Genomic DNA, 13,246 nt, shown 5'->3' with positions numbered 1-13,246 from the left:
AAGGATGATGCCTGTGTGTTTTGGATGGATGAAGTTGTCATCAGCTAGACTGGGACAGGCTGCAGGAAGAAAAGGCTTGGAGGGAAGATACTGAGTGTGTGCAACACTTGGTGGATATCCACAGGGATGTGCAAGTCTGGGGTTCTAGGAGAAGTTCTAGCTGGAGCCTTATGACATAAAGGAACTAAAGGTTTTTTGTCTCTAACACTTCATTCATTCACTTAGTCATTTAATTCAGAACTTTTATTAAGCCTTTCTCTTGTGGGTCTCATCCGAAAAGTCTGATCCCCTTTTAGGTGCCTGGATATGCAAAAGGGCATTTGGTTGTCACAGACACTGGGCATGGAAAAAGGGTACTCAGGATCTTGCACAAAAAGATTTACATGCATGCACAATACACATACACACATGCCAGAAACACTCATTCCACAGCCACTCTCTGCTTGCTCAGGCATACCTAGCTGTGAGTAGATATCATGCCGTCTAGTAGGGGAAACATGTGTAATGCCAACATGCCTTGAGGGCTGTGAGTGCACAGATGATGGGAAGACAGCTATGCCCAAGGAGGGCAGAGAGACTTCCCAAAGGAGTTAACTCCTTTGGGAACTGTGCCCTGAAAGAGGAGTAGGATTTACAGACAGAATGGGGCAAGAATTCCTGGAAGAATGAAGCAGGTGTAAAAAGGAGCATGGATGGGGTTCAGGGATTTCAGGGCCCTCTAAAAGGGGACAGAGCTGAGCACAGCTCTGAGGCAGAATAGGGAGGACAGTGGGGAGAGGGGATGCAGAGCCCCCCCCACACACACTTTTCTCCGGCCCTAGAAATTCCTCAGGATGTTGGCGATGATGTCGAACTTGGCTTTCTCGTACAGGTCCCTGATTGGTGGTGGCAGCTGGGAACTGTCAATATTGGTGGGGATCACCTCTGGGGACTCAGCAGAGCGCCTCACACGGGGAGCCTGCAAAAACAGATACCCAGGAGCCATCCCCATTACCGTCATTGCCCACTTTCCCATCCTCCCTGGGGCTTCTTCTGAGACACAAACACAGGACCAGGGGGTGTTGCATAGGGCTGGGGATGGCCCTGTCTTGTCCCCTCCCCTTGTCTATAGGTCCTGGACAGGCCTGGACGTTGGGAACTCATTTCAATCCTGGCTGGTTTACATTCGACTCACTTGCCAGGAGGCTCTACTTCTGGTTTCACTTTACTCATGCGTGTGTGTGTGTGCGCGCGCGTGTGTGTGCATGTGTGTGCGTGTGTGTGTGAGGTCAGGGGGTGGGTGTCCAAGGGATCATTTGGGGCCAGAGCCCAAGGCTCAAAGCAGTGCCATATCATGAGAGCTCCCCCCACATCTCCCAGGTCTCCCCAGACCCAACCACGGGCCTCTCTTTTCCCCATCTGCTGCCAAACAGCTAGCAGTCATCAATGTCCACCTCCTTCCTTGCACTCCAGAAGCTTCCCCAGAACGCCGGTTGTCAACCCTCCCTGCAACTTGTGTTGAAGATGGACATATTCGGCCCCATCTTCCAGATGGGCAAGCTGAGCAAGTCCACTAAGTTAATGGCCCAGGAGGCAGCTCCTCAGTCATCAGATGTGAGCTAGGAAGAGAGTCGCCAGCGAAGGGACTGTATGGGTTTTAGGTGAGTCAGCTTGGTCGCGAGAGGAGGAACCCGGAGCGAGTAGCGGAAATGGAGCGGAGGGGTGGAGAGAGGTCGGCTGGTAGCCGGCTTTGCAGTCCTGAGCGGGTCTTACCTCCTGCTGGAGCCCTGAATCTCTTGGGCACTCGAGCATCAGGATGTGGAAATGCTGCAACCCGGTGAAGCTGCCGGAGCAGTTTCGCTCCTCCTGCGGATAAGCAAGGTCAAGGGCTGGAAGCGTCTGGTGTGCTTTGGAGTCCCCGAGTCCTCTGAAGGAGACTGAGCCGCGCTTGCGCCCAGGCCCCCGGTCATCCCGGGGGACCTGAGCCCCGAGGACTGAACGTAGGAACTCGCCTGACCCAAGACTCCCTCCGTACCCTCACCCTCGCCCATGTGGGATTTTCCTTAATCCGTCCTCAAACCAAAGATGCAGGTTTGAGGCACACTTGAAAGGCGATCGCTAGAAAAGACACCAGTAGATTAGATGTGGTCTCTAGGATGTCTGTATAAGTTATTAAATGGGAAAACATATTCATAATTAGTATGCCCAGAGGAAACGGTATTTCCTCTTTAAACCATGTTTAAAATATGTGTGTCTGCATAAAAAGGATACAGAGGATGAGACATCAACTGTTAATGTTTCTATCCGTGGGTAGTGGGGTTGCAGGAAATTATTTTATTACAGATTGATTGCTTCTCCACATTTTCTAAATTTGCTATGATAATGAAATGATACTTTTCTAATATTTTTAAAGCAGTTATCTCTAGGTGTATTATTGCCTCACTTTGTCGTTTTTCTTTGTACTTTATCACTATTATAATACTGATGTATGATAATTTATAATAGCAAAAAGGAAAAAACCCGATTTTTAAATTTTAACATTTGTTCCCCCATTATTTATTTATTTTTAATCCATATGTTTTACTCCTCTGTCCATACTGTAGATAAAAGGAGCTTCAGACACAAGGTTTTCACAGTCACACAGTCACATTGCGAAAGCTGTATCATTATACAATCATCTTAAAGAAACATGGGTACTGGAACACAGCTCTACATTTTCAGGCACTTAAAAAGGCTTCCACATTCAAACCTTACATGGCCAGGTAAGGTGGGTGGAGGCAGACAACATCCTCCTTGAGGGCCCAGAGAGGGGTCAGCCCAGAAGCAAGGTGCAGGAAGGATGGGAGACTCACCCCGCCCTCCTTGAAAGCACATTCTTGGAGCCTTCTCCGCAGGGTCGAAAGGCATACTGTCTCCTTAATCCTGAAGTTGAGAGGGATTGTTGAGGTGGAGTTCTAAGGAAGCAACAGAAAATTCATGACCATCTCCCTTTTACAGATGAGGAAATAGAGGAACAGAGAGGTTAAGGTTTGCAAAGTTGGAAGGGGCTTAGCCCATGTCTGCAGATTCTATCACTTTCCAGTGAAGCAAGGGAATTTAAGTGGCCTCAGTAGAGATTTGAGGTGTGGAGGCTTTGGGAAACAGGCCACAGAAATACCATTTAATAGCTTAAGAGCTTGAGGGGTCACTTTTGTCCTTGCCTTTCAGTTTCCTCATCTGTGAAATACTAAATAGATACGCTGCTCTGCATGCTTGGCAGCCAGGTATGAGGTGATAGGGCAGGAAGGGGAAAATGGAAACCCCAAAGGCATTAGGGAGACCAGTCCTGTTCCTGTCTGTCTTTTGAAGCAGCTCTGAATATTCCCTCAAGCCCAAGGCCACAGGGCTTGCAGGCTGGGCTACCAGACCCAGCATTTCATCCTTGATGGGGTGGGAGGTGCAGTGGTCTAACCTCAGGCCTGAGAATAGAATCTTGAGTTATCTACTGGTGAAAGAAACATTGTAATAACAAAAGTAGAATGTTAAACAAGCACTTTAATACCCGTGACAGGCATTCTCATAACCCTCTATAAGGCAGGTGATAACCACTTGCCCATTTCCCAGAGGAAAACCAAGGTCCAGAGACACTTCTATCCAGAGTCACCCTGGCTTTAGGCTTATTGCCCTCTTCTGTGGCCTGGGCCCCATGGATACTCACCAAGCGAGGTGGTGGGATGGCTTCCAGGAGGCGGAAGAGAGACTGTCCCAATCGCCCCTGATTGAAGAACTGTACAGCCTGGGCAACAATCTTCTCATAGCTTGTTTGGCGATGGGCTGCACAGGCCACTACTGCCAAGCCCACCACCAGCACAAGTGCCCTCCAGGCCCCTGCCATTGTCCGTTTTTTGACTCACTGCCACTCACAACCCCTTATAGGTGTTATGTGGGTCACCTTGCCCAAGGCTGCTGGCGACACATGAGGTTTGTGTTTTCCTGAAAGGAGGCCTCCTTCCCTTTGCTAGAGACCCCAGTGTTGACCAATGTAGCGAAACATTGTTGGCCAAGAGGCAAATAGGTTTGGGCAACAGGCCAGGGCCCAGGAGTGGGGCAAGAGCCCTGAGCTGAGGATGGGAAATCTGTGTGATGTTAAGCAAGCCCCTTCGCTGCAAGCCTCAGCCTCCTTACCTATGCCATGGAGAGGACATCTTCAGCTCTGACAGTCCAGGATCCTTTATTGTTTTCACCCAGCTGTTCTGCTTTGATTCCAGAAGCGACTGCACCAAAAAAAAAAAAAAAAAAAAAATTAATCCATGAACTTTATGTATGACAGTTCCAAAGGTGAATTCATCAAGAGATGGTCCAATCTGATGCTGTGCTCGGGGTTGGCTTCACAATGTTACATACATTTTAAAAAACTGCTTGCCAACTTTTAAAAATCTGGATACATGACCTACTTTGAGAAACCCTAAGATCCCTCATCGCTGTGATGGCAGCAGCCCCTCCAGGGAGGCCCTCACTGTCCCCTGTCCCTGGTCACCCACTGAGTCAAAGGAAGGAGACTGTCCCTTGGAGATCAGGGAGAGGATTCCTGGCTCCTTGGACAGGCAGATCAGACAGCAGCTCTCAAGGGGAACAGCAAAGACCTCACCTGTCTTTTGAGGGCTCCCCTTGTCTTTGGCCCTCCTACCTGTGGCCAGCCACCTGTTGGTTTCCTAGCCAGCCCTTGGCTGACGAGTTCCTGCTGCCCTGAAGAAAACTCTGCCTGGAGGCTTGCAAGGAATTTTTGCTTTCAACGTTTTAAATTTTATTTTAATTAATTAATTAATTAATTTATTTATTTTTGTTTCTCTTTTAAATTTTTTATTAATTAAAAAAATTACAAGAAGGGAACTCAAACATTCTTAGTATATGCTCACTCCGTTCTATGTATATAATCAGTAATTCACAATATCATCACATAGTTGCATATTCATCATCATGATCGTTTCTTAGAACATTTGTATCAGTTCAGAAAAAGAAATAAAAAGACAACAGAAAAATAAAATGAAAACAGAAAAAAAAATTTTACATACCATACCCCCTACCCCTCCCTTTCATTGATCACTAGCATTTCAAACTGAATTTATTTTAACATTTGTTCCCCCATCATTTATTTTTATTCCATATGTTCTACTCGTCTGTTAACAAGGTAGATAAAGAAGCATCAGACACAAGGATTTTGCAATCACACAGTCAGACTGTGAAAGCTATATCATTATACAATCATCATCAAGAAACATGGCTACTGGAACACAGCTCTACATTTTCAGGCAGTTCCCTCCAGCCTCTCCATTACATCTTGGATAACAAGGTGATATCTACTTAATGCATAAGAATAACCTCCAGGATAACCTCTTGACTCTGTTTGGAATCTCTCAGCCATTGACACTTTGTCTCATTTCACTCTTCCCCCTTTTGGTCGAAAAAGTTTCCCCAATCCCTTGATGCTGGGTCTCAGCTCATTCTAGAGTTTTTCTCAATCCCCTTGATGCTGAATCTCAGCTCATTCTGGGATTTCTGTCCCATGTTGCCAGGAAGGTCCACACCCCTAGGAGTCAAGTCCCACCCAGACAGGGGGAGGGTGGTGAGTTTGCTTGTTGTGTTGGCTGGAGAGAGAGGCCACATCTGAGCAACAAAAGAGGCTCTTTTGGGGGTGACTCTTAGGCCAAGTTTTAAGTAGGCTTGACCTATCCTTTGTGGGGTTAAGTTTCATATGAACAAACCCCAAGACTGGGGGCCCAGCCCACAGCCCTGGTCGTCCACACTGTTTGCGAGAACACCAAGAACTCAACTTGGGGAGGTTGAATCCCCCCTGCTCCCACCATTTCCCAAAGGGGACCCCGCAAACACTTTTCCACTCACTGATCAAATCACTCTGGGATTCATCGGGGCGTCACTCTGGACAAACCAACAAACTCTCATGTCCTACCCAAAGCTCCATGCACTCATGTTGCTCGACCAACTATCCACATAAGCTACACCAGGAGATGCACTAGTCAAAATACAAACCCCGCACCAAATGAACATCTTCTGCTCCAGTCTCACATACAAATCGAAATTCTAAAATACTAATTACCATCCATCTTCAGCACCCTGTGGCAATGACACTCCCCTACTCCCCCCCATGCAAAACACCTTCTAAATCTGCACATCCAGTCACCATCATTATATACTCTAGGCATTCCCAGACTACACCATCTCAATCTCCATCGTCCATCTCTCTTTGTGGTTTCATTTATGCCCCCAGCCCTCCCCTCTCCACCACTCCCACACTTAGCCTCACCCAGTGTTCCAACCCAATTGCATCACAGTTAGGCAGCTCTGCGCCATCCACCTCCAAGTCTTTATATTCAGTCCTGTAGCACAATCTGCATCCCCCCAGTTCCAATCACCCAACATCCCACTGCATTTCCATCTCCTGATGGTCTCTGTTACCCACGAAACACTCCAAGTTTACTCACCAATGTCAGTTCACATCAGCGAGACTATACAGCACTTGTCCCTTTGTCCCTGGCTAATCACACTGAGCACAATAGCCTTAAGGGCCATCCATGTTGCTACACACTTCACAACTTTACTCTGTCTTACAGCTGCACAATATTTGCAGTGTATATATGCCACAGTTTGCTCAGCCACCCATCCACCGAAGGACACCTTGGCTGTTTCCATCTCCTGGCAAGTGTAAACAATGCTGCTATAAACATTGACATGCAAATGTCCATCTGCGTCCCTGCCCTCATGTCCCCCGAGCAGAGACAGCTTTTAGATGGGTCCCATTTTTTAATCCATTCTGCCACTCTATGTCTTTTGATTGGGGAGTTTAATCCATTAACATTTAGTGTTATTACTGCAGGGGTAGTACTTTCTTCTACTATTTTGCCTTCTGGATTTTATATGTCATATCTGATTTTTCTTCTTTTACCTTTACTCATAGTCTTCCTTTCTACACTCTTCTCCACACCTCTCTCTTCTGTCTTTTCATATCTGTCTCTAGTGCTCCCTTTAATATTTCTTGCAGGGCTGGTCTCTAGGCCACAAATTCTCTCAGTGATTTTTTTTTTGTCTGAAATTGTTTTTAATTTCTCCCTCATTTTTGAAGGATGGTTTTTCTAGATATAGAAGTCTTGGTTGGCAGTTTTTCTCTTTTAATAATTTAAATATATCATCCCACTGTCTTCTCGCCTCCATGGTTTCTGCTGAGAGATCTATGCATAGTCTTATTGGACTTCCCTTGTATGCGATGGATTGCTTTTCTCTTGCTGCTTTCAAGATCCTTTCTTTCTCTTTGACCTCTGACATTCTGATTAGTAAATGTTTTGGAGTATGTCTATTTGGATCTCTTCTCTTTGGGGAACGCTGTACTTCTTGGATGTGTAATTTTAAGTCTTTCATAAGAGTTGGGAAATTTTAAGTGATAATTTCCTCCATTAGTTTTTCTCATCCTTTTCCCTTCTCTTCTTCTTCTGGGACACCCACAACACGTATATTTGTGCGCTTCATAGTGTCATTCAATTCCCTGAGTCCCTGCTCATATTTTTCCATTTTTTCCCTATATTTTCTTTTTCTTGCTGGATTTCAGATATTCCATCCTCCAGTTCACTAATCCTATGTTCTGTCTCTCGAAATCTACCATTGTAGGTTTCCATTGTTTTTTTTCATCTCTTCTACTGTGCTTTTCATTCCCATAAGTTCATTCCCATAAGTTCTATGATTTGTTTATTTCTTGCCTTCTTTATATCCTCCCTCAATTCATTGATTTGGTTTTTGATGAGGTTTTCCATGTCTGTTCGTACATTCTGAATTAATTGTTTTAGCTCCTGTATGTCATTTGAATTGTTGGTTTATTCCTTTGACTGGGCCCTATCTTCAATTTTCCTAGTATGATTTGTTATTTTTTGCTGGCATCTAGGCATTTAATTATCTTAGTTAGTTTATTTTGGAGATTGCTTTCACTTCTTTTACCTAGGGTTTTCTTGCTGAATGAATTTGTTGTCTATCTGTTCTTTGACATTCAGTTCACCTTTATCTGGACCTCTGGCTTAGGTTTTGTTTAGCAGAGGAGAATTAAAAGTTCTTGTTTTCTTGTTTCTTGCCCTACTTGTATGGTGTCTTTTTCCCCCCATCCTTAGGAGCGTCTACCTAGGTATTATAGACCCCAGCCGGATTTTCCCAGACCAAATTGGCCTCCTATCAGGAGGAAAGAGTCACCTGTGTCTGTTTTCCCTGAGGGTGAGACCCAGCAGGTTGAAAAACTTTCCTGTGAAGTCTCTGGGCTCTGTTTTTCTTATCCTGACCAGTTTGTGGTGCTTGTCTGCCTGCAGGTCCCACCAGCATGAAATGATGCGGTACCCTTTAACTTTGGCAGACTCTCCCTGCTGGGGGCGGGGGGCGGGTGTGTGTGGAGACAGAGGAAAGGTTGTAGGCTGGTTTTAATGGCCTCAAATTACCAAACCCTGGTGTCTGAATTCCTTGAGGGAGGGATTCCACCTGAGTTGGGCTTCACTCCTCCCCTGGGGAAGGCACAGGCTCCAGACAAGCTATCAAACGAGCTTGTTTCTGCCTATGTCTGGGGCAGTTGTAGCCTGAAAAGCCCTGCCGCTGTATCCATAGGCAGTCAAGCCTTTGTAGATACACAGCCACAAAAACCTCTGTTTCTTTTTTTTTTCTTTTTCCATCAGTCCCGCCCCCTTGGTGCTGGGGCAAAAATGAGCGCCCTCGGCTTTGACCAGGTTCACCAGAGCTGGGGACCTATTTTTAGTTGTCAGAATTTGTTAATTAATTCCACAATTGGCGTTTGATTGGGCTCAGCCCCTGCTGCAGGTAAAGTCTCTTTCCTTTCTCCTCTGGGAAGCAGCCTGTGGGGGAGCGGCACTGGCCACGGTGACTTGGGGAACTGACAGTTCTGAGGGGGCTTGCAGCCAGTCCAGCTGCTGGTCCAGACTGGGGTATGCTGTGTGTCCAGTCACTGACGTGGCCCCAGGAACTGTTCTGTACTGTTTTTGGTTATTTAGTAGTTCTTCTGGAGGACGAACTAAAATGCACACATTGTTAAGCCACCATCTTGGCCCGGAAGGTCCTAAATTTTATTTTATTTTTTACAATGAACACTTTTCAGATTTATAAAAACAAAGGTATTTTAAAAATACTCACATAGACAGTGCATTTTGTTCCACAATACATCTGTAGCTGTTTTTTATTTTTTAAAAGTTCAATGGAATTCCTTTTTATTGAGTTATGATTCACATACCATGAAATCCACCCTTTTAAAATATACAGTTCAGAACATTTTCATCACCCCCAGAAGAAACCTTGTGCCCATTAGCAATCACTAGTATTCTTCCTTCCCCTTCCCCTCTGACAACCACTAATCAGATTTCCGTCTTTATAGATTTGCGTATTCTAGACATATCATATAAATAGAATTATACAATATGTGGTCTTTTGTGTCTGGCTTCTTTTACTTAGCATAATGTTTTCCAGATCCAATCATGTTGTAACATGTATCAGAACTTCATTCCTTTATATGGCTGAATAATATTCCATTGTCTCAATATGCCATTTTATTTATCCATTCTTCAGTTGATGGACATTCGAGTTGTGTCTACTTTTTAGCTTTTGTGACTTGTGCTGCTACATGTGCAAGCTTTTGTGTGGACATATGTCACTAAGTCTGTTGTGTATATACTAGGAGTGGAATTGCTATGTCGTATGGTAAATCTATGTTTAACTTTTTGAGGAACTACCAAAGTGTTTTCCAAAACTGCTGCACCATTTTTACATTCCTACCAGCAATATATGATGGGAGTTTCCAATTTCTCTACTTTCTTGATAATACCTGTTTTCTTTTTTATTACAGCCATCTTAGTGAGTGTAAGTGGTATTTCATTGCAGCTTTGATTTGCAGTTCCCTAAGGGTTAATGATGTTGAGCATATTTTCATGTGCTCATTTGTGTATCATCTTGGGAGAAATGTTTATACAAAGCCTTTGCACATTTTTTTTTATTGAGTTATTTATCTTTTTATTGTTGCATTGCCTGCAATCATTTTAACATTAAAATGTTTTACATTTCTGTCAGGGGAAAAAACCTCCAGTAAAATCAGGGCTTTAGATGCTGTAGTATGTTTGTTCTGGGACTTGTAGATCTCATTACTTGGCTCCCCACAGGTTTGAGAAGCTCAGATTGTTCCCAGCATTGGCAGATGAGGAAAATGAGGCCAGGTAAAGTTAGAAAACTTGTTCAAGTTACACAGCCAACAGATCATGTACAGAACAAAAGGGAAACACTAAAGATTTATCAGAAGAGAGAAGCAACAAGGAAACCTTGATTCTGCCTCTGTCTCTAAAAGGCTGTCATGGACTTCCGGAGAAGATGGCGGCTTAGTAAGACGCGCGGGTCTTAGTTCCTCCTCCAGAACAGCAACTAAAGAAACAGAAACAATACGAAACAGCTCCCGGAGCCACGACAGAGACCAAAAAGACAGTGTACCCCATTCTGGAACGGCTGAACGGGCAGGGAGAATCCGCTGCAGTGAGATACCCAAGGGGCGTGCGTTTTCCTGGCCGGGGCGGCTGGCGACTGGGGTCCCCTCCATGCACTTGGCTCCCCGGTCTGACTGGGAATGTTGGATAGCGGGGCCCTCCTGTCACGCTTGGCGTCTCGGGCCAGCTGGGCAATTTGGACCGGCACTCCCCCAAGCCGCGGCGGCTGGCGACCCTCCCTCCACACGCGGTTTCCCCGGCCGACTGCGAGATTCGGATTGGCAAGTTAAAGGAGCCACGGCATCTTTTACTGGTGGGACCCGGAGACAGACGAGCGCCACAAGCGCCACCTACTGGGCAGGAAAAGAAAAACAGAGCCCAGAAATTTCACAGAAAAACCTTTCAACCAGCCGGGTCCCACACCCAGGGAAATCTGATCAAATGCCCAGACACCAGCAGAAAATAATGGATGACGCTCGGAAAATTGAAGATATGGCCCAGTCAAAGGAACAAACCAATAGTTCAAATGAGATACAGGAGCTGAGACAACTAATGCTGAATATACGAACAGAAATGGAAAAACTCTTCAAAAACCAAATCAATAAATTGAGGGAGGACATGAAGAAGACATGGGCTGAACAAAAAGAAGAAATAGAAAATCTGAAAAAACAAATCACAGAACTTATGGGAGTGAAGGACAAAGAAGAAAAAATGGAAAAAACAATGGATACCTACAATGGTAGATCTAAAGAGACAGAAGCTACAATTAGTGAACTGGAGGATGGAACATCTGAATTCCAAAAAGAAACAGAAACTATAGGGAAAAGAATGGAAAAACTTGAGCAGGGGATCAGGGAACTGAATGACAATATGAAGCGCACAAATATACATGTTGTGGGTGTCCCAGAAGGAGAAGAGAAGGGAAAAGGAGGAGAAAAACTAATGGAAGAAATTATCACTGAAAATTTCCCAACTCTTATGAAAGACCTAAATTTACAGATCCAAGAAGTGCAGCGCACCCCAAAGAGAATAGACCCAAATAGGCATTCTCCAAGACACTTACTAGTTAGAATGTCAGAGGTCAAAGAGAAAGAGAGGATCTTGAAAGCAGCAAGAGAAAAACAATCTGTCACATACAAGGGAAACCCAATAAGACTATGTGTAGATTTCTCAGCAGAAACCATGGAAGCTAGAAGACAGTGGGATGATATATTTAAATTACTAAAAGAGAAAAACTGCCAACCAAGACTTCTATATCCAGCAAAATTGTCCTTCAAAAATGAAGGAGAAATTATGGCGGGCCGCGGTGGCTCAGCGGGCAAAGTGCTTGCCTGCTATGCCGGAGGACCTCGGTTCGATTCCCGGCCCCAGCCCATGTAACAAAAACGGAGAAACAAAATACAATAAAACAAGAAAATGTTTAAAAATGTTTCCCTTTCTTCCTTCCTTCCTTCCTTCTATCCTTCCTTCCTTCTCTCTGTCTTTCCTTTAAAAAAAAAAAAAAAAAAAAAAAAAAAATGAAGGAGAAATTAAAACATTTATAGACAAAAAGTCACTGAGTGAATTTGTCTGCTGGCCCTTTGCTCCATGTGTCATTGCTTTCAATCCTGGTTCCAGTGACCTCCTCTCTGGATTTCTGTCTGTCTCCAAGCACCTGAACTCTCTGCTCTCTGTGTCAGCTCTTTTTAGGACTCCAGTAACCTAAGTAAGACCCACCTTGAATGGGCATGGCCACATCTCCATGGAAGCAACCTAATTAAAAGATCCCACCCATAATAAGTCTGCACCCACAAGTGTGCAGACTTTAATAATCTTGGATTAAAAGAGCGTGTTTTTTCTAGGGTACATAATTTCAAACCAGCACGTGCTCTCAACAGAGGAAGCCAAGTTAAAGGATGGATTCTCAGCGGAGACACATCAATAAGAAAAGCTCCTGGCAATGGCTGGACTCCACCATTGAGGAGACAGCCAGGGAGACATTGAATAGAGTCTGGACAACCACTTGGCAGGGAAACGGTAGGAGATCTGGTGGTGCCTGGCTCCTTCAATATCCATATCCCCTACTCCTTGTTCCTTCCAATTGGGTCCCCATTTCCTTTTGAGGGTCTGTGTAGTTCTAGACATAGGGCACTTAATTTGGTCTAAGTTGACTAGGGTCTTCAATCTTCCTCCTCCCCGCCCTCATCATTGGTGATTCATTCAGTGTATACATGTGATTAAGCTGGTCCAATGAGAATACAGCTCAGAACTTTTGGTCAGAATGTGAGGTACTCTCTTTTTTCTTGGAAATAAATAAGGAAGCATGACTAGATTTGACAAAGCAAACACCTTGGGACATGAGGTGGGCTGTCCTTAGAATGAGACTGGCACCACAGTGGGCGGAGAGGAAAGAGGGAAAAGATCCTGACTGATATCCCTGGGCTGCTAGACTGAAGGTGGAGGGCTTCTGGTGTTTACTGTTTAAGCCATTGAGAGTGGGTTTTTCTGTGACTTGCAATATGAAGTTGCAATAGATGTAGGATTCTGTTGTTCAGTTGAGAGGGTCAGAAACTAGATCTTGTGATGTTTACAATCTTATCAAACCCTAAGACTTTATGATATGTCTGAAGGTTTGAGACTGGAAAGCAATAGAGAGCCAGCTCAGGGAACTCAGGTGGGATGCTCCCAAGTGAAAGAAAGTTTATTTTTTTGATGACAGGTAGACTTTACAGGATAGGGGTTCAAGTTATGAACCTCCTACTAGCTGCATAAAAACCCTTCAATATCCC

The 13,246-nt window shown here is 44.7% G+C and overlaps 1 protein-coding gene across 1 annotated transcript; it reads right to left on the bottom strand.

The window, feature by feature from the left end:
- Window positions 1-212: 212 nt before the first annotated feature.
- On the bottom strand, window positions 213-3,853 carry LOC143657929 (15 kDa protein B-like). The gene is made up of 4 exons (XM_077130374.1): window positions 3,677-3,853; window positions 2,832-2,933; window positions 1,753-1,845; window positions 213-958 (listed from the first exon to the last, which is right to left on the bottom strand). The coding sequence occupies exons 1-4, from the start codon at window positions 3,851-3,853 to the stop codon at window positions 818-820; spliced, it is 513 nt and encodes a 170-aa protein (XP_076986489.1). The 3' UTR covers window positions 213-817.
- Window positions 3,854-13,246: the final 9,393 nt, after the last annotated feature.

The sequence above is a fragment of the Tamandua tetradactyla genome, chromosome 15 (genome assembly GCF_023851605.1).
Source record: "Tamandua tetradactyla isolate mTamTet1 chromosome 15, mTamTet1.pri, whole genome shotgun sequence".
Taxonomy (NCBI): domain Eukaryota; kingdom Metazoa; phylum Chordata; class Mammalia; order Pilosa; family Myrmecophagidae; genus Tamandua; species Tamandua tetradactyla.
The sequence above is the reverse complement of the archived record's forward strand: the minus strand, read 5'-3'. Positions and strand labels throughout refer to the sequence as shown.

What these genes read in the sequence shown, in the direction of transcription:
- LOC143657929 (XM_077130374.1), bottom strand. Translation starts at nt 3,853, where the DNA reads ATGGCAGGGGCCTGGAGGGCACTTGTGCTGGTGGTGGGCTTGGCAGTA. An exon ending in GTGCTTTCAAGGAGGGCGGG is followed by an intron (nt 1,846 to 2,831) that starts GTGAGTCTCCCA and finishes GCTTATCCGCAG; the next exon opens with GAGGAGCGAAACTGCTCCGG. An exon ending in ATTCAGGGCTCCAGCAGGAG is followed by an intron (nt 959 to 1,752) that starts GTAAGACCCGCT and finishes CTGTTTTTGCAG; the next exon opens with GCTCCCCGTGTGAGGCGCTC.